Genomic DNA, 21,441 nt, shown 5'->3' on the forward strand with positions numbered 1-21,441 from the left:
TGAGAGACCTTAAAAGTGTGGTTCTGAACTCTATATCTTCCATTGACAATTTTGTCCTGTTTCTTTGTCTCCACATTTTTTATAATTTCTTGGTGCACCCCCTAGTGGTCTTTGTGTGCAGTCTTGTTGTAGTTAAGCCTTGATTGTTGTAGCTAATGCTAGGGGGGATTTGTCCTCCAGGCCAAGTGGCTGTGAGAATCAGGTCAAATTGATTCTTTGTGATTTTGTTTTTATTGTTATGGTTGAATGACAATTTTATTTCCCATCACTAATTGTTTCCCTACCACCTTCCACATAGAGATTTCCAGATTTGTTCTGCTCTCTGTAGATGCCCAAACCCATACTTATCTACTTCTCTTTAAGCAAGTGACATTGCCTTCTATTTTAGTGAAAAGATAGAGGCAGTTTTGCAGGGACTTCATCAACTTTTCTCTTGTGTTTTGAATTTATTCTCTATGTTAGTACATACTTTTCTGATTCTATCTTGCCTGAAGAATGTGTATTCATTTTCCATTTTGATAGGATGGTGGTTTTCGTTAACTCTGTTCTTGGACCTAGCCAATCTCACCTCACAATTTTCTTAATCAGCTATCACTTTCTCATGCTGTATCTAACCAATTCCTGCCCCACTTTTAGCTGGTGATTTTACTCGTACTTTCCAGAAATAATGAGGCTACCAAAAATCAGTACTATCAACTTTTCCCATTTACAGATAATTCTGTATCACTATACTACTAAGGCTAGTCTCTTTACTTACACTTTAAAATTCATCCTCTTTTGAGAAGGGGTATGTGTCGGGGGTAGTAGAAGGTAAAGGGAGTCAAATATATGGTGATGGAAGATGATTTTACTTTGAGTGGTGGGAACACAAAACTATATGAAGAGCATGTATCATAGAAATGTACACTTGCAACCTATATTATCTTTATTAATCAACTAGAGGGCCAGTGTATGAAATTTGTGCAAGGGGCTCGGCCCTTGCAGCCCCAGCCAGCCCTCGCAGCCCCTTGCAGCCCTTGCAGCCCTTCGCATCCCTTTGCAGCCCTGGCCAGCCCTCGTAGCCCCTCATAGCCCCAGCCAGCCCTTGCAGCTCCAGCTTCATCTGGAAGGTCATTGGAACAGTTGTCCGGAATGTTGTCTGGACGGTCATTTGGCTGTTCAGTCTAATTAGCATATTAGCTCTTTATTATATAAGATGTCACTTCAATAAATTTAATTTAAAAATTATCCCTAAAAAATAATTGAAAAAACAAGTTCATCTACTTTAAACCAGTGTTATCCAGTAGACCTTTCTGCAATGACGGAATTGTTCTGTATTTGTGTGTCTAATACCATAGCCACTAGCCATATATGACTATTGAGCACTTGAAATGTAGCTAATGTGGCTGAGGAATTAATTTAACTCTATTTTATTTTTAATTTAATCCCATTTTAAAGTGCCTACCATATTGAACGGTGCAGCTCTAAACCTTACTATATAATATGTTCCTGTTATTTCTTGTTTCTTGAATCTTTGACCAGGTTGAGTCTTCTCTTCCATATTTTAAATTTATGTTTTTTTCAATTTATGTTCTAGTTAGCAATGTAGGAGAGTTCTTGTTCCACTTTCTTATTAGCACTTACTGTTGCCAGTCTTCACAAATTTAGCCATTCTTAAATATCTACTTCGTTGATGGCTAAAGCGGTTGAGCATCTTTTCTTGTGTTTTATTGGCCACATATATTATTCATGTATTTTCTGTTGTGAATTACCAGTTGAAGTCTTTTGCCTACTTTTCTATTGTTGTCTGTCTTTTTCTTGCTGATATGTAAGAATTCTTTAAATGTTCTGAATATAAGCTATTGGTTAAATATGTTGTAGAATCTTTCATTCTGTGGCTTACCTTTTAACATCTTTAATGGTGTCTAAGTCTTCCATCTTTCTTACTGTGCTCCCCACTCTAAATCAGTTAGCCGTCAAATCCTGCCAATTCTGTCTTTTGAATATTGTTTCTCTCTCTTCTCCATTCCTTTTGTCAATGCCTTAATACAAACTCTAGTTACTCCTGGCCTGGATTATAGATTCTGTTCCTTCAAATCCATTTTCAACTGCTTTATAGAATGACTTTTCTAAATTTATGTCTTTGTCATACTATTCCTCTGCTTAAAATCTCATGGTACTTAGAGGTTATAGTATAAAGATCAAACCTCATGAACTTGCTTCTGCCTTCTCTCTAGGCCTTCTTTAGTGTTTACTTCAAGTTTCTATTCTTGGATGAAGTCTTCTTGGCTGAGGAGTACTATTAGTTTGCTTGTAACACCTTCAACTGAAAGATATTACCATCTTTTTAGTTAAGTTAGTCATGTTTAAATTTTTTTTTTCTGTCACTTTTACAAGTAGTTGATTTCTAAGTCTGTAGCAATTTTTTCTATTTCATTTACTTTTTGGTTCAGATTATCTTGTCTTCACCAGACTATTATAACCACTATTTTGATTTTCCTCCATATGTCTTTGATACTGCTACTGGAATTATTTTTCTTGGTTTATACCTCAGGCTTCATGAATAGAAAAAGGAAGATATTTTCCTCAAATACAAGTTATCTCTTGGTTCAGTTTTCCTGTAGGATAAAGCCCAATTTTACATAACATTCAGTGGCAGTCTTCACAAAGTGATCTAGTTTCCTACCCTAATGCCCCTAAGCTTATCACAGAAACCATATCCTTTAAGCACTGGCCTTAGCAGACTGCACACCTGAGTTCATCTTGTTTATACTACCTGTATTGCTTTTCTTTCCATCCTTGGGGTGAGGTGGACAATGCAGTAGACAGAGGAACATAGGTTTAAACTTGCTTTTTAAACAGTTATTATCTAACTAGAGGCCTGATGCACAAAATTCGTGAAGAGTAGGTCTTCCTTCACCTGGCTGCTGGCACTGGCTTCCTTCTGGCACCTGGGACTTGGGCTTCCCTCCAGCCATCAGCAGGCACCCAGGACCCGGGCTTCCCTCACAGCCCTGGCTTCATCTGGAAGGTTGTCTGGTCTAATTAGCATATTACGCTTTTATTATTATAGATGTCCTTGGACAAATTTCTTAAGATCTGGTACCATAATATTTGTACTTGATACATGTTGTCTTCCTCTTTCAACTCTTCTTCTCCAAACCACAATTAGAATTTATCTTTCTCATTTATACAGAACACTAGTTTCTCTCTTATAGCACTTAATGTCGTCTGCTTTATATAATGGTTAATTGTATATATGTTACCACTCTTCTTCTACAACACATGCCTTTTAAGGAACTGATATTGTGATTTCTTGCACTTAATTCAGTTGAATTATTTAATCTTAGGTGAAGGATTTGCTTTGTTTAATCCATACTGTGTCATTTAGTTTCTAAATGACCAACATGATAGGGATATGATTTTTTTGAACCAAAGTTGTCACTACAAGGACCAATATTTTAGAGATTTAGGAGAGTGGTTTATTTGTCCTAAAGTTACATGTAACTATTTCTTGTTGGGATTTATTTATTCATTCAATACATTTTTATTGATTTCAGAGAAGAAGGGGGATAGATATAGAAACATCAATGATGGGAGACAATCACTGATTGGCTGCCTCCTGCATGCCCCGCAACCTGGGCATGTGTCTTGGCCAAGAATCAAACCGTGATGACCTGATTCATAGGTGGATGGTCAACCACTGAGCCACACTGGCTGGGCTTTTATAGAAATTTAAAAGTATAATTTTAATGTGTTTAAATTAATGCTAAGAAAAAGTACTGTTGCCTGAATGATTGTGCTTTTCTTTACAGCCAGTTGCTGAACCAATTCCCATCTGTAGTTTCTGTCTTGGTACAAAAGAACAAAACCGAGAAAAGAAGCCAGAAGAACTTATCTCCTGTGCTGACTGTGGCAACAGTGGTATGTGGATCCCTTCTATCCCCCCTCCCTTCTTTCCTTTCTTCCTTCCTTCGAAATAATAGTTTATCGATTTTTAGACTTTTCAAAGAATAGTTCACTGATTTTTAGGGAGGGAGGGAGAGAGAGAAACATTGATCAGCTGCCTCCTGCATGCCCTCTTTGGGGGATCGAGCCCACAACCTGGGCATATGCCCTGACTGGGAATTGAACTGGCAACCTTTTGGTACATGGGACGACGCCCAACCACTGAGCCACACTGGGTGGGGTCCCTCTGTTTTTTTCTAACACATGCTATCAGAGATATTCTTGGTCTACATTTTAAGAACTTAAAAGGCTAGTCCTGGCCAGATTGCTCAGTTGGTTAGAGCATTGTTCCAATACTCCAAGGTTGTGGTTTCAAAACGATCCCTAGACAGGGCACATATAAGAATCAATTGATGAATGAATAAATAAATGGAACAACAAATAGTTGTCTGTCTGTCTCTCTAAAAAAATCAGTTATAAAGAAGAACTTAATCATCAACAAATCAAGCAACGACAAGTGTTGGCGAGATTGTGAAGAAAAGGGAATCCTGGTACACTGCTGGTGGGAATGGAGATAGATTGGTGCAGCAACTGTGGAAAACAGAATGGAGTTTCCCCAATAAATTAAAAATGGAACTCCCATTTGACCCAGTCATCCCACTTCTAGGAATATATTGTAAGAAACCTAAAACACTCATCAGAAAGAACATATGCACCTCTATATTCATAGCAGTGCAATTTATAACACTAAGACTTGGAAACAGCCTAAGTGCCCATCAGCAGATGAGTGGATTAAACAACTATGGTACATTTACAAAATGGAATACTATGTGACAATAAAAAAGAAAGCTCTAACTATTTGCAACAGCATGGATGGACCTGGAGAGTATTATGCTGAGTGAAATAAGCCAGTCGGAGAAAGATAAGTATCATATGCTCACTCATATGTGGAATCTAATGAACCAGATAAACTAATGATCAAAAATAGACCCAGAGCTATAGAAGCATGAACACACTGTTGAACCTCAGAGGGAAGGCAGGGGAGGGTGGGTGGGAAGAGATCCACCAATAAACTTGAATTCATATGTGCATAACCCATGGACACAGATAGTGGGGTGGTGAGGGCCTGGTCGGGGGGAGGGGGAAGGAGAAGGGTGGGAGCAGGCTGGAAGAGGTTAATGGGGGGAAAAGGAGGACCTATATAATACTTTTAACAACAAAGATTTAAGTAAAATAAAAGAACTTAAGGCTTTGTAGGAAGGCCTTAGCACAGTGATGGCGAACCTATGACACACATGTCAGAGGTGACACGCGAACTCATATTTTTGGTTGATTTTTCTTTGTTAAATGGCATTTAAATATATAAAATAAATATCAAAAATATAAGTCTTTGTTTTACTATGGTTGCAAATACCAAAAAATTTCTATATGTGACACGGCACCAGAGTTAAGTTAGGGTTTTTCAAAATGCTGACACGCCAAGCTCAAAAAGTTCACCATCACTGCCTTAGTATATCAGCTTTATCTTTGATCATCGGCTTACTTTTCAATGTTTTATATTTACTTCACAAGTCAGAAAAACACTAGATACTTAAAGAGGAAAGGAATTTAATGGTGCAATCAGGTATTTATGAAATTGTTGGAAGGACCAAAGAGGCAAGCTCTAGGCTGGGCTCTAAGGACTGATTTCTGGAACATTGCAGAACTAACGTACCAAGGGAATCACTATATCTGCCTTAATTTGAAAGAGGTGGAAGCCCTAGCTGGTTTGGCTCAGTGGATAGAGTGTCGGCATGTGGACTGAAGGGTTCCGGGTTCGATTCCAGTCAAGGGCAGTTACCTCAGTTGCAGGTTCTATCCCTGGCCATGGTTGGGATGTGTGCAGGAGGCAAACAGTCAATGTGTCTCCTTCATATCAATGTTTTGCTCTCTGTGTCTCTCCTACTCCTTTCCACTTTCTAAAAATCAAAGGGAAAATATCCTTGGGTAAGTATTAACCAAAAGAAGAAGAAGGAAAAGAAGAAAGAGGTGGAAGTGGGAGGCTACTGTGGAACTAGATAGCTACTGGTATTTCTATGACTTTGCTTATCATTAAAAAAGTCAGTATGAGGAGGAAGATGGTCTTTGCTTCATTTCTGCATTTCAGAAGTCACTCAAACACATTCAGTTAGTAGAACTTTGCTCATATCTGAAGCCTAGCTGCATAAAGTCCAAGGGACAGCATCTATGAACAGGTAGTTTATATGAGAGAAAGTTAATAGTTGAGCATATAAAAAAATGTTTTACCCAAATAATAATAAGAATGCACACCAAAGCAGCCGTGAAGTGTCAATTCATAGCTGTTATAATAATAAAACTTGAAAGATTAGAGAGCCCAGACCTAGAGCTGATGAAATTGTGGTAAAACATTTGTACTTGCTGGTGGCACTGGACATATATATCATAGGGACTGGAATATGTTTTGGCAGTACATTTCTACCTCTCAAGCTATAAAAAAAATGATTATTTTATTCTGCTCACCAACTCACTTTCAGGAATTTATTATTAATTTAAAGGAAGGAAAAAATTTATAAACATGAAATAATTTTTTTGTGTTCTAACTATTCAGGGTAATAGTCTAAGTATTTAACAATAAGGAAATGGCCAGGTAGGTTATAGTGAATCAACTCGGTGGAATGTAATCTGTTTAAGGAATATAAATATAAAGTTTACTTGAATAAAATAATGAAAAACACAACAAAAAAGAGTATATACCCTACAATTAAAACCATGAAAGTGCTTTTAACCTGTTTAGAAAGGAAAAGTAGAATAGGAAAATGGCTATTCTAGGATGATGAGATTATGAATGAAAGTTTTACGCCTCTTCTCCCATTTTCCTTTAATGTTTGTGATATTTTGATGATAAACTTGCCACCTCATGGAAGAGACTATTATTTAGGAATAGAAAAGAGAGAAAATAATTTAACCAGTCCCTTTTCTCATCAATAATAATGCTATATATTAAAAGGCTAATATGAAAATCGAACAGTGGAACAACTGGTCGCTGTGACATGCATTGACCACCAGGGGGAAGACGCTCAACGCAGGAGCTGCCCCCTCGTAGTCAATACACTTCCACGGGGCGGGGTGCCTCTCAGCCAGAAGCCAGGCTTATGGCTGGTGAGCACAGCGGCGGTGGCGGGAGCCTCTCCTGCCTCCGTGGCAGCACTAAGCATGTCCGACTGACATTGAACATCCCCCAAGGGCTCCCAGACTGCGAGAGGGAGCAGGCCGGGCTGAGGGACCCCCAAGTGCATGAATTTTGTGCACCGGGCCTCTAGTAGTAATAATAATAACCAAATTTTAGAGGAAAGAGGATAAACCTTTTTAGAGTTGAGGGCAAATTGACTACTCTAAGTTTTTGAGAGTCAAACTGGTACTAACTCTTGGAAGAGGAAACATGTTTTTCTGGTCATAGTGGAAATATTGCTTATGTTTTAATTTTAGCTTGAGTGCCTTAAATCATTCTATATAATTAAAGCCTAATATGCAAATCGACTGAATGGCGGAATGGCCGGTTGCTATGACACACACTGACCACCAGGAGGCATATGCTCAACACAGGAGCTGCCCCCAGCCCGCAGGCCCTAACCGGGAGGGAAGAAGGGGGTGGGGCTGGGTAGCAGGCAGCACCAGGCCAGCCAAGGTGGGTGACAACGGCAGGTCCCTGATCGCCTCACCAAGGGAGGTAGCAGTGGCGGGGGTCGGGGCTGGCAAGCAGGTGGCGCCAGGCCAGCCAAGACAGGTGCCAGCGGGGGCCCTCTGATTGCCCCGCCGGTTGCCCCACACATTGGCCCTGATTGCCGGCCAGGCCTAGGGACCCTACCTGTGCATGAATTTTGTGCACCAGGCCTCTAGTGAGCAAAGAACTCACTTTAAATTATGGGATTTTTTTTTTTTTAAAGAAGCAATTCCAATGTGGTTTTGGAATGTTAAAAAAAAAGCCGCCTCCTGCACATCCCCCACCGGGGATGTGCCCGCAGCCCAGGTACATGCCCTTGACCGGAATCGAACCTGGGACCCTCCAGTCCGCAGGCCGACGCTCTATCCACTGAGCCAAACCGGTTTCGGCAATTATGGGATTTTTTATTAAATATTTTTTAATTTTAAGAGTAACATGTCACTGTTAAAAAAAATTGAGACCACAGAAGGGTATAAAGTGAAATGTAAAGTCCTCCTTCAAAATGTTTATAGCATCATATCCTAGCATGTTATAATTATAAAGTTTTTGCATATTCTTCCAGAAATGGCCTGGCCATGTTATGTATTCATATACATACAAGCATGTGTACACACATCATGCTTTATTGCAGGGTTAATAAAAATTTAGAGTTTGTCAAGTTTTTTATAATCAAATTTGTGGGGTGTATACTAAATTCTATTTAGCATTAATAAAATTGAATTGGAATATAAGTCCTAATGAGATGGGTATGGTAAGCTTCCAGGAGCATCCTATTTTTTTTTTGATGCATGTTTTGATACTGACTTTTTCTACATTATTCCTTTAATACAATTACAAAATGATTGATGATGGTTTCATTGTTGAATTTTCCTCTTATTAGGTCATCCATCCTGTTTAAAGTTTTCCCCCGAACTAACAGTTAGAGTGAAGGCCTTACGGTGGCAGTGCATCGAGTGTAAAACCTGCAGTTCTTGTCGAGATCAAGGCAAAAATGCAGTGAGTATTTTTAACTTCTAAAGTGAATATTTCATTTAGAAATATTCTATTGTATATTCTATATATGGTTGGTTATTTTTTAGTCCCTTCATCCAGCAGAATTTCGAACAGTAGACTCTTTAAATTTACATATTATTAGTTTAGTATACTTGTGTATTGAGATTTGGATTAATTTTAGGTAATTTCTAAAGCACCTTAATTATAAATTTGCAGAGTCCAAACTATTTTATTTATTTTTAAATATTTTTTTAATTGATTTCAGAGAGGAAGGGAGAGGGAGAGAGAGAGAGAAACACCTATGATGACAGAGAGTCATTGACCAGCTGTCTCCTGCATGCCCTACACTGGGGATTGAGCCCACAACCCAGGCATATGCCCTGACTGGGAATTGAACCGTGACCTCCTGGTTTATAGGTCAATACTCAGTCACAGAGCCACATCACCTGGGCAAGAGACCAAGCTATTTTAAAATAATATTTTGAAATTGTTTGAGTAGTATGGGGGCATTCATTTAGGACTAGTCAGTTAATATATTAATTACAAATTGTCCTTTTTTAATTAAAACTGACTAAAGTTAGCTTCTATCTGATTCCTGGGTAAACTTGAAAGTAATGAAACTCATTATTTATTTTTAATTTAATTTAATTGATTCTATTGATTTCAGAGAAGAAGGGAGAGAAACATCAGTGGTGACTCAGTGATCAGCTGCCTCCTGCATGCCCCTCTGCTGGTGATCAGCCCACAACCCACACATGTGCCCTGATCCGGAAATCTAACTGTGACTTCCTAATTCATAGGTTAACGCTCAACCACTGAGCCACATTGGCTGGGCGAAACTAGTTTTTATTAAAGATCAGATGAAGCAGAAACTCACGTCTGTTTGCTAACTCAGACTGTCCATTTACTCAGTTAATACAAATTAAGGAAAATTTTACTATTGTAATAATTTCTCTCCTTTCTGAGATTGTTGAATCTTCCTAACTTTTATGAAGTCACGATCCTGATATGTTTCTGTTTTGTAAGATTAAGCAGAACTGACCTTTCTCTTTTTTAGGATAACATGCTCTTTTGTGATTCCTGTGACCGAGGTTTTCACATGGAGTGTTGTGACCCACCACTTACCCGGATGCCAAAAGGTGAGAAATTCCTTCCGAAATCAAACTGGCCATATAAAGGGTTATGTTAGTGAAAGCACTTTTTATCTGCTTTGTTAACATGAGAGAGTAATTTGCATCTTTTTATTTGGGGATGTATAAGTAGGAAGAAAACGATCACCTTCATGGTGGGGGCAGTCTTTCTCTTTAGGCATCCTGATTCTTATGTGATGTGGATTTATTATTATTTTCCTCTCTTTTCAATATTTAAACATCCATGGAGGAAGTTATTCTTTTTCTGCTTTGTCTACCAACTTTAGCATTCATCAGTGATTCTTGCTTGCACCAGTTTTACTGTGGTATTTGGTAATGATGATTTTTCTATTTTCATAATTAGAATTCTTCTGTAGAGGAGAGCTGTCTCTTTCTCCCACATATTTTTTAATTCATTTATATCATTACAGACTCACTGTATTTATTTTATTCTATGGGTTATAACTCATTGCTCTGATTATTTCTTTTTTTTCTCAGTTTGACCCAAATATGACTATTGGGAGCCCCTTCAAGTTGGTTCTTGTGTCCTTTTGATATGCTTTCATCACCTTTTGAGCACTTCTTGATTATCTAGCACCCCAAGATGTTCTAGGTTATCTGTATTTTCCCTGTGCCAGTCCTAGAATCAGCCATTACTTACGGAATCCTGGCTTCTTTTCTTGTAGAATGGCAATTAGAAACCAGTATCTGGGTGATAGGTATAGAGCAGGGATTTTTAACTGAGGATCAGTGGGCGTCAGCCATGTGTGGGCCTCAGATATTTGTAAATCTCTTCCAGTTGTTTGTAGAATTTTGTGTGTATATATTTTCATGTTTATTTTTCTGGGGGGCTTTCATTAAATTTTCAAATGAGAGTCCTTAATCTGAAAGAGGTTAAGAACTCCTGAAGAGTATCGGAACTCTTTCAATGTATTTATATCCATTGTGCTTTTATGTGGAATGTTCTTTCTTTATAGGCATGTGGATATGTCAAATATGTCGACCTAGGAAAAAAGGACGAAAACTTCTACAGAAGAAGGCGGCACAGATAAAACGGCGTTATGCTAATCCAATAGGACGTCCAAAAAACAGGTTAAAGAAACAAAACACGGTGTAAGTTGTACTTGTGGCAAGGTGAGGGGAGAAAAGGATAGGGTCTTCTCTGTTGATAGGGTCTTCTCTAGATTTTAGGATTCCCTTGTTTATGAAAAATTTTCATTGGTTATAATTGGCACTTTTATGTAATAATAATGACTAACATTTATTGAGCCCTTAATAAATTGCCAAGGCACTTTCTAAGTGCTTTATGTGTGTTAAATTAATTTCCCCAACAACCCAATGAAGTAGGGACTGTTGTACTCTTATTTTTCGAAGGTGGAAACTATAGTATAGAGAAATTAACTTGCACAAGTTTATAGTAAATGTTGAACTGGGATTAAAATTCAAGTAGTCTGGCACCAATGCCTTATATAAAAAAATAAGAAAGAAAAAATTGTTACTGTTGCATTTCACAGATGTCTCTCCTGATACTAGTCTCAATAGTTTATTTCTATTAGATGTACAGATCACTGGATAGCTTCTATTGAGGTCACAGCTAAGTGTCATTTTTATGTTCTGAGGTAAAATAATGCAAGTTTTTGCTCTATTAGCAGAAATCAGGATATAATTATCCTTTGTGGACTAGGAAACGGGGCTATGTCTGGAGGAGGTGGGGCAAGATTCCATAGCTAATTCAACCTGTTTTTTTGTTTTTTAAGTATTTCTAAGGTAATTCACTTTTGATGCTATGTAAAGTATCTTAGGCCTGTAAATCTCTATTCTCAAACATTTTACCCACTTTTTCTACATTTAAGAGTCTCTTGACTGTGACATTTGAAATGAATGGGCAACATCAGATTGAAATATACAGAACCAGCATTGTAGATCATATATTTTTTATTGATTGATTGATTGAGAGAGAGAGAGAGAGAGAGAAAGAAACATTGATTTGTTGTTCCACTTACTTACGCATTCATTGGTTCATTCTTGTATGTTCCCTGACCCGGCATTGATTCCTGCAACCTCAACATATCAGGATGAAGCTCTAACCAACTGAACTACTGGCCAGGGCCTGTAGTTCATATAATAAATCTTAAATCAAGCTTTAATTTCTTGTAAAGTGATCTTCTGATTCCTCACTTTCAGAGAGTAACCCATCCTTGTTTTTAAAGGTAAAAGTATAAATCTGAGTTGGTACAGAGATCATAGGACTTTATTATGCCTGAAAGGATCTGACTTGTTCTCTGGTCCAACTCTCATTAAACAGATGAAGACTGATGTTTAAAGAAAATGTGATTTGTCCAAGATGTACAGCTAGTAAGTGGCAGAATTAGGCCTTCTGACTCCTGGCTTAGGATTTGTTTCACTATAAAATAACTAGGCTTCTTGGAAATAGAGTTTTTTAAAATATTGCTTCTTATTTATATAATATTTATAATTTATGAAATATTTTAATAATACAGACTTTTTATAAAGCTGTAGGTTATTTACTAATTATATGTTATATAATAAGTAGAAACTTTATACAGATTTTAAAAAATAGTTATCTTTTCCCTTTTTGATTATTTAGATCAAAAGGTCCCTTCAGCAAAGTTCGAACTGGCCCTGGAAGGGGTCGGAAACGGAAAATCACTCTCTCCAGCCAATCAGCATCATCATCAGAAGAAGGGTATTTGGAGCGAATAGATGGCTTGGACTTCTGCAGAGATAGCAGTGTCTCTTTGAAATTCAACAAGAAAACCAAAGGGCTCATTGATGGCCTTACCAAATTCTTCACCCCTTCCCCTGATGGGCGGAAACCACGAGGGGAAGTGGTAGACTACTCTGAGCAATATAGAATCAGGAAAAAGGGCAATAGAAAATCAAGCTCTTCAGATTGGCCCACAGGTAAAAGGTTGTTCACTAAGAAACAAAAAGTAAAAAAAAAAAAGTGAAAAAAAAAGAAACAAAAAGTATTCCAAAAGTGTGTTATTTGGAATAACAGTAGCTCTCTGGAATACACTTATTTGATTAGTAAAAATTAGTTATGAAATATAAGAATGTATTAAAGATACATATTTAATGATAATAAGGTGATAACTGTGGCAAGAATTTAGAGGCTAGACATGAAGTTGCAGAAGGAACAAGTAGGAGCGATTAGACAAAAGATGGTGCTTTTTTGGTAGAACCACCAAGAATCTGCCTATAGAAATTTGGGCTATAATCTTGAATCAAGGGTAGTTGTATGTTTCATAAATTACAAAATAAATCATGTGATGAGCATCATGATGCTTATTTACATTATTTCTGGAAGGAAGTTGGAAAGAGTAAGGGTGAATAAAATGCTGTTGATTTAACCCTTTGCGGTCGTATTAAATTTGGACATGGGTGTCGTACTGGTCGGAATTAATTTCCATTGAAAGAGCAGTGATACATAACATGCAAGATTATGAAGGATAAACAAGATTTATTAATTCTTTTTTGGAACTACGTCACTACTAGTAGAATCACTACAAACATTATCACTTTCTACGTCACAGTCAGTATTCAAGGTGCCAAAATAAAACTCTTCATCTTTACCTTCAGATTCGCAGTACACTTCTTTCGGTAACTTTCTTTTTGCCATTTTGGGGTATTATTTTGAAATATCTTAACAAGCGAGAATGCCTAATTACAGTTAAACGTAATTTATAAAGCTTTATTTGAAATTCTGCGAAGTATCTCCGAAGCTTGTCGATTTCTTCACTCTCAAAAGGCGACTGACTCGCCACGGTGTTTTGCATGGCAAGTGTGGAACGACCGCGTTTGTTTATATTGAGTTTTGATATCTCCGATCTGTCGGGGCAATGTTTTGGTTCGTGACAAGGTCGCTTAGACACTTAAGAGCTTTCAGAGAAATTATGAACCGATACATGAATGAATAGAGTTAAGATTCATACGGTTCCTTGCTGTGGTGGCTGAGAGCAGATATACGACCTGAACGGTAAAAAAGCTTTGGTGGCTGAGAGTAGACAAACGACCACAAAGGGTTAAGAAAGCATGAGGAAATGAATAAAATACATGGAAATATAAGGTCATTGATTTTTCTACTTCAAATATTGGCAAATATATTTTTAATTTTTCACTTAAAAGAGAGAGAGAACCATAGCTTCAGTCCACTTGCATAATGTATCAGGCTAAGTTCTTTACTTCTCAAAGTATAAAACATCTGTGGAGAATATTTAATAGCGTAGCAGGTAATTGAAGTTAGAGGAGAACATTTTCATTAGCTCTTCGGATAACTGAAACTTAAATTAGCCTTGTTGCTTGAGTGCTGTGAGTTTAGAGAACCTAATGCTGTGAAGGAAGTAGAAACAGCTCTGAGGAAAGTAGCAGAATGAGAATGGACTTCTTTGGACCACAAGCCTCTTTTATCTCATATACTGTAAGATAATTTCTTCACTTTGATTTCCTTCTTCTGAATGTCCCATTGGTGATTGTTTTCACTGCATCATTGTTTTCATTCTTGCTTATATAAATGGTTGATGGGTTCAGTGAAAAGAGAAAATTCTCATCATTGTAAGGTCCCCCTATTTAATGCTGTATCGATCAGGTTTTCACCATAGTGGCAATCAACTAATTACTGTAAGCATTTAAATACTTTTTATGTCTTTATCAGCCACGTAGATTGTAGAAAAGCTCTAGTTTAAGCATGTTTAAGAAGATATGCAAGTCATTTAGTTTGGAGTTAGGTGGAAAGAATAAAGCGGATCTTAGTGAAAGGCATTTTTGTATTAACCATTTCACTATAGATGGATTATTAGAAGAATCTACTGGAATGTTATAGAAATAGAAATATATTAGAGCAAATGTATATAAAGTATATGGAGAACCAATATTGAGCTTTAGGCATTGGTGTGAGCTTTTGCTTTAATTGGCTCTGTCATTTTTTTTTATGAGTTTTAGAGTTTAAGGAACAACATTGCACCATCTGATAACAATGCTACTGATTGCTGTACTAGTTTGTGCCTGCATCTGTCTGTGTCATGCACTAGGGGGCATTCATGTCACATAGCATCTTTATATATGTATGTGTTTTTCAATTTGGGAATATTGTGAACAGTGAGTCCTTGTCCTTTTTCTTATACTAAATGAATAACAGACAGCCTATATGTGCAGTTGATATGAAAAGAACTACCTCCTAGTTGGTCTTTTCAGCTACATCATACAGAGAGGAAATGCTGATGGCACACTATCAGCAGTTTCATCTTCAAATGCAAAGGATAATGACCCATGTAATCCCTCAATACTCCTTCACTAATTTCTTTTCACTGCATCCTCATGCAGTGAAGATGCCTTCTTTAGCGGGTAATTATAATTTATCATACTTATCCAGATGATTATCTCTGTGATCCTCAGGTTTGTGGAGTTCTTACTTTAAAGGGAACCCAGAATGTGAAGGGAGTTGGTACTTCTTGACATCAGTTAAGGTAGCTATTTCAAAGGTTATCTTTTTCTGAGATAGGAATGTATTGGCCTTACGGTGATCCTTCACTGAGAAGTTTGAAAGAGCAAATTGTCTCTGTTTTTCTTGCCAGGTGATGAAAATTATGTCTTGTTATAACATAAACTTCTTCCATACTACCAAGGAATGAAAAAATATTTGAATGTACAGCTTATACTAAAAGTGTTGTATTCATACTATTTCAAAATAAATTTTATACTCCTTAGAACTTTTTCTTATTCTGCTTTTGTATGTATTAATAATACATTAAAATGTAATCTCTCTTAATGACGTTTACATTTAGTTATAAAGTATTTTTAAGAAGACAATTCAAGGTTTTTGTTATAGGCAGATATAATATACTTTGTTATAATATCTTTTTTTGAGTCAGTTTAATGCTATCTCTTCTCTGTTACATAAAATAATAATATAAATAATTATTATTGAGGTCTTCAAACTGAAATAAAGACTTCTGAAATTTATTTCTAGATAATGTATTAAACTAAGGGTAGTGTATTAATAATGTGTGCCCGTTCTTTATATGCAGACAATCAGGATGGCTGGGAAGGCAAACAAGAAAGTGAGGAACGGCTTTTTGGGAGCCAGGAAATCATGACTGAGAAAGACATGGAGTTATTTCGTGATATCCAAGAACAAGCACTGCAGGTAAGTTGGATATTCAGATTGGACAATCAAATAATTTGTTCATGGATGAGAAACAAAAGGTTAATTATATTGTGGATAAAGCAGTAATAATAGCAATTTATTGATCCATCTGATCTAGGAATATTCTTCCATGTTTCTTCTCTGTAAAATTATTTTCCTTCTGTAAGTTAGGCCTTTGGTATTTATTGAAATTGTAGTGGGAAACCACTGAAAGATTTTTAGCAAGGAAATAGATCAGATTTGCATTGAAAATAGTATTTTTCTTGGCCACCATATTAAGAATGGATTGGAATTGGATAAGATTGAAAGCAGAGAAACTAATTTTGAAGCTTTTTCAATAATCCAGATGAAAGAAGCTGGCAGCTTAAACTAGAGAGGTGTCAGGGGAAATGGGAGTGAGGTAGATGGATTTAGAATATATTTTAGCGATGGAATCAGTGGAACTTGGTGATAGATTCTGTGTAATTTGAAGGAGCAAGAGGTCATCAAGGGTGACTCTCAGGTTCTCTGACTTAATGTAATAAAGTGGGTTGAAGTGAATGGGAAAGTCACTACTGATTAGATTAGATGATGTTTTGAATAATGAAGCATTCATAAAGATAATGAACAGTCATTTTTGAGAGCCTTCATATGGCACAGTAGAAATTGCTTCAACCTTTGTTTCAAAAATTGTGCAGGAAAATTCTATTATAGAGTATTAGATAGTTGCACAGTTGTACTATTAAGAGATAAATGAGCCCAGTTGGCATGGCTCAGTGGTTGAGTATAGACCTATGAACCAGGAGGTCACGGTTTGATTCCTGGTCAGGGCACATGCCTGGGTTGTGGGCTCTATGCCCAGTGAATAAAAAATATTTTTTAAAAAAGAGATAAGTGATAAAGGAGTTAATTTTGGAACCCATTCAGCTAACAACTCATCATTTATTGAGTGCCTGCTTTGTTTTACAAACTATGCTAGGTATAGGGACTATATGAGTAAGACATAGAATTTACAAATTAGTGAGAAACCCAGAAAAGCAAATCCAATATTTGTGCCTAGTGATTATATTGAGTAATTAAATTTCATGTGGTATGTTTCTAATTCAAGAGTTACTGAAATGCTTAGCAAGATTTTTATCAAAAAAAGCCATTCATTAATTGGTTTTGATTTTTTTTTTAAATTTCAGGAGAAATAGGGATACAGTTTGCCTGGCTCTATGTTCCATCATTAGCTATATAAGGAACATTTCTATAAAAAAGAACCACCTCTGAAAAGAAAATAGAAGCATAAAAAATTACTAGTGTAGGCTTCTGTTCTGGAATTTTATTTCAACTATCATGTTATGAGCTTGGAGGAAATGGTTTTTCTGAAAAGGTCCATCACCCGAAAGAAGCATTTGTATTCAGCTCATTCCATTGTAGCATAACAACCTTCTTGAAATATATAGAATGATTTTTACATAAAATATTAACCAAATAGCACATTAAATTTCCATACTTAATTTTAACGATTTTAGTTTTGCAGGATTAGATTGTTACAGCATTTTTAAAATCTGGGGTATTAAAAAATAATTTTCTCTTTTGAAAAGAATAATAAAGAATTGAACAGTTATTAGAGACGAAGTAAGCTAGAATCAGTAATTCTCTCAAGCCCTAGCTGGTTTGGCTCAATGGATAGAGCATTGGCCTGCGGACTGAAAGGTCCTGGGTTCAATTCTGATCAAGGGCTCTTGTCCAGGTTGTGGGTTCGATCCCCAGTAGGGGAAGTGCCAGAGGCAGCCAATCAATGATTCTCTCTCATCATTGATGTTTCTCTCTCTCTCTTCCTCTCTGAAATCAATAAAAATATGTTTAAAAATAATAATTTTCTCAACCCTCTGAAGTAAAGATTACTAGTATTATTCCCATTTTACATATGAGAAAACCGCAACTTTTAGTTGCATGACTTTTCTGGTATAGTTATAACTCAGGCCTGTGTGACTTCAAATGTTTTGCCTTTAATCACAATAACATCCTGCGTTACTCTTTAAAAAAATGTTACCAGGCCCTACCCAGTTGGCTCAGTGATTTGAGCGTTGGCTTTCAGACATAAGGATCCTGTGTTTGATTCTGATCAAGGGCACATAACTCAGTTGCGGATTTAGTCCCCAGTCAGGGAGCAATTGGGAGACAACCAATTGATGTGTCTCTTTCACATCGATATTTCTCTGTTTCTCCTCTTCCCTTCCACTCTCTCTAAAAATCAATGGAAAGAATATCCTCGGGTGAAGATTAATTTTTAAAAAAAGAGTTACTGGAGGCACCAAAATGATAAGGCATGTACTGAATTCAAGTATGGAAAGGTACATAGAAGATAAACAGCGAACAGTGGCATAGAGTACCAATTTATGTAATTTGTTGCTGTATTAAATGACAGATTATTCCACATATTCACAGCAGATTAAGAATAAGTAAGAATTAGTGTGATCTTGCTAACTACCTACACTAACAATCTGAAATGTTCCCAGAAGAAGCAGACTCAAAGAATTATTAGGATTTAGATAAATGGAGAGGAAGAGGGCTTAGTCCAGTGATGGCGAACCTATGACACGCGTGTCAGAGGTGACACGCGGAGATGTAGAAAGCATAATAGCTGCCCGTAAAAGTGTATAACACAGGCAGTCCTTACTTTGCATGGCACTGAGTTAATGGAAATGTGCACATCAGAATTGTGTCCATGCTGTACACATTCCTTTGGTGATTGAGATTTTTATCTCACTACTGGTATGTGTCAGTTTCAGTTAACATGGCACCATGCGAAGCAAGTACCAGCTGTAGTTTAGTATGAGAGATAAAACAGAGTGGAGCACTTACTAGGAAATGGTAAGAAATATATTGAATTACTAGCATAGAACTGTATGTTGGCTAGTAAGAGGACATTAGTCTTGGCATGCCAGGAATTTAAGGTATCCCCATGACTACTTTTGTTGTTGTTGGAGTGGTTTCTCCTTGATATTGATGAAATTAGGGATGGAGAGTGAGGGACTGTTTTAATGGTCTTAGGCATTTTCCCATTAATTATAAGACATATTAAAAGGCTGTTTAGATGTATTTTGAGTTCATTAATTTAACAATTTAACATAATTTTCTTGAGAATTTTAATAGGTAGTGGTTAAAGGCCTAAGTACTAGAAACAGACTTCAAATCCTACCTGTGCTAAGTGACCTTGGTTGAACAAATTACTTAATAGGTTTGTTGAAAGGATTAAATGAGTTGATATTTGCAAGATGGCTTAGTGTGTCATTCCTATAGTGAGGGCTAGATAAATGTGAGCTTCTGTTAGCTATCTTAGGAGCAGGTACTAGAAATACATAGATGAATCAAAAATGTGTCTCTTCTACTTGTAGAGACAGTGATAAATAATTAAACCAATGTAATTAGTAATAGGTACTCTTTTACTATGTTCCTAGTACTATATTCAGCATTACATATCAATTTGTTGCTTGTAATACAGCCTTGTATATTACTTGCTCCCATTTTGCAGATGAAATAATTGAGAAGTCTTAGAAGGATTATTTTACCTAGAGTTATATAGCTTTAGTTTTAGAATCAGTATTTGAACCAGGGAGTCTGACTTCAGATCCTTAACTCTTAACTGCTAGTTTATGGTATAATGTTACCATAGAGCAGTGGTTCTCAACCTTCCTAATGCCGCGACTCTTTAATACAGTTCCTCATGTTGTGGTGACCCCCAACTATAAAATTATTTTCGTTGTTACTTCATAACTGTAATTTTGCTACTGCTATGAATCGTAATGTAAATATCTGATATGCAGGATGTATTTAGGTGACCCTTGTGAAAGGGTCGTTCAACCCCCAAAGGGGTCGCGACCCACAGGATGAGAACCGCTGCCATAGAGATTTGTATAGATGCAATGAGAATAAACAGGAAAGTATCTATCTAGGGATATTAGCGGAGTCTTTGTAGAGGAGGTTATATTTGAGCAGGGTGTTGAAGGAATGAGTAACAATTTACTGTTGAATAAGAAAAGGAAGACATTTTAAACAGAACAGTTTGGGTATAGGAAAGCTTATTGAACTTTTGGAGTTGGTTGGATGTAGTTAATTTGGTGGACTTCAAGTAAGAGAAGAAGTTGAAAGGTAAGTATAGACCAGATCACAAAGATCTTATGGTACATGTTAAAGAGTTTGTGGGTTTTTTTTTTTTTTTTTAGTTACAGTAGCTTTTGAAAGTAGTCAAATAGCTTTTGAAGGGCTACTAAGAATTTTAAAAAGAGGATGACTTGATTGTATACTCATCTTGTGTGATACAGTGCATAGTGGATTGAAAAATACTTGAACAAGGACATCCATGAGTCCAGTGATTACAGTAGTTAGAATGAGAAATGACTAGGGCTTAATGAAGGCACAGGAGGTGCAGTAGGCAGAGATTTTTGAGAAAGATTTAGGATAGCATGGAAAAGATACAGTGTTGGGTTGGGAGTTAGAGTTGAAGGAAAAGATGGAACCAAATAGGTCTCCCAGTGTTCTTCTATTTTGAGTGCATGATGGTACTAAATGTGGTAGGAGCTTTTATGAATGGAAGAAGAGTCCATTTATCTTACAGAAACTGGGTATTTGTGTAAAGTCTAAAATGGACAACTTTTGTAGATTTGTATATGGAGGTGGGAGAGTTTGTGGTAGGAGCTTTGATGGATTATCATCAACAGGTGGTAGCGGTGAAACTTCATGGTTAATAGCTAAAGTTATAGATAACATGCATTTAACAATAAATGTTACTGAGTACTGAGTTACCATGTGCCAGACACTGAAAATATAGGCGTAAACAGATATTTTTAAAAACATTCTTATTTTATGGAGCTTTTATTTAGTTGGGGTAGGGATGGTAAATGAAATGGTATGCCAGTTATGGAGAAATGTCAGAGGAGAGAGAGAGAAAATCCAGAGGGAAAGGATGGATTTGTGCAGTTTTAAATCATTGTTTTAGGGAATGTCTGACATTTAGTAGAACTCTGAAGGAGGTGAGGGAATGAGCCATGTGATATCAGAGGGAATAGCATTCCAGGCAGGGAGCAGGCATTCAAAGGCTCTGAATCCGGTTTTGTGCTTGGTATGGTCAAGGAAATACAAGTAGGCCAGTGTGGTTAGAACTGAGAAGAGGAATTAGGTAATGAAGACAGAAAGGTAATGGGAGGCCAGATTTTGTAGGGTCTTCTAGACCATTTTGAAGACTATGGTTTTTATACTGACAGAGATAGGAACCCTTGGGGGATTTTGAGCAGAAGAGCGATATAACCTGAAACATGTTATAAAAGTACTGGAGGCCCAATGCACAAAATTTGTGCAAGGGGCTCGGCCCTCTCAGCCCCGGTGGCTTGCCTTGGCCCTCACAGCCCTGGCTTCATCTGGAAGGGCGTATGGAAGGGCATTCAGCTGTCTGGTCTAATTAGCATATTATGCCTTTATTATATAGACTAGAGGCCCGGTGCACAAAAAATTGTGGACTCGGGGGGGAAGGGGGGGGT

The 21,441-nt window shown here is 37.0% G+C and overlaps 1 protein-coding gene across 2 annotated transcripts in view; it reads left to right on the forward strand.

Annotated features, from left to right (window-relative positions):
- The window catches only part of KAT6A (K(lysine) acetyltransferase 6A), a 119,785-nt gene that overhangs the window by 55,125 nt on the left and 43,219 nt on the right, over window positions 1-21,441 (forward strand). Inside the window, exons 3-8 of one of the 2 annotated variants that reach the window (XM_006765539.2) lie at window positions 3,795-3,903; window positions 8,529-8,644; window positions 9,699-9,780; window positions 10,749-10,884; window positions 12,380-12,696; window positions 15,819-15,937. In XM_006765539.2, the coding sequence (XP_006765602.1) occupies window positions 3,795-3,903; window positions 8,529-8,644; window positions 9,699-9,780; window positions 10,749-10,884; window positions 12,380-12,696; window positions 15,819-15,937 (879 nt within the window). The remainder of the gene's footprint in view (window positions 1-3,794; window positions 3,904-8,528; window positions 8,645-9,698; window positions 9,781-10,748; window positions 10,885-12,379; window positions 12,697-15,818; window positions 15,938-21,441) is intronic. The other variant, XM_006765540.2, reaches the window with a different exon arrangement.

This window comes from Myotis davidii, unplaced genomic scaffold, assembly GCF_000327345.1.
Source record: "Myotis davidii unplaced genomic scaffold, ASM32734v1 scaffold93, whole genome shotgun sequence".
NCBI classification, from domain to species: domain Eukaryota; kingdom Metazoa; phylum Chordata; class Mammalia; order Chiroptera; family Vespertilionidae; genus Myotis; species Myotis davidii.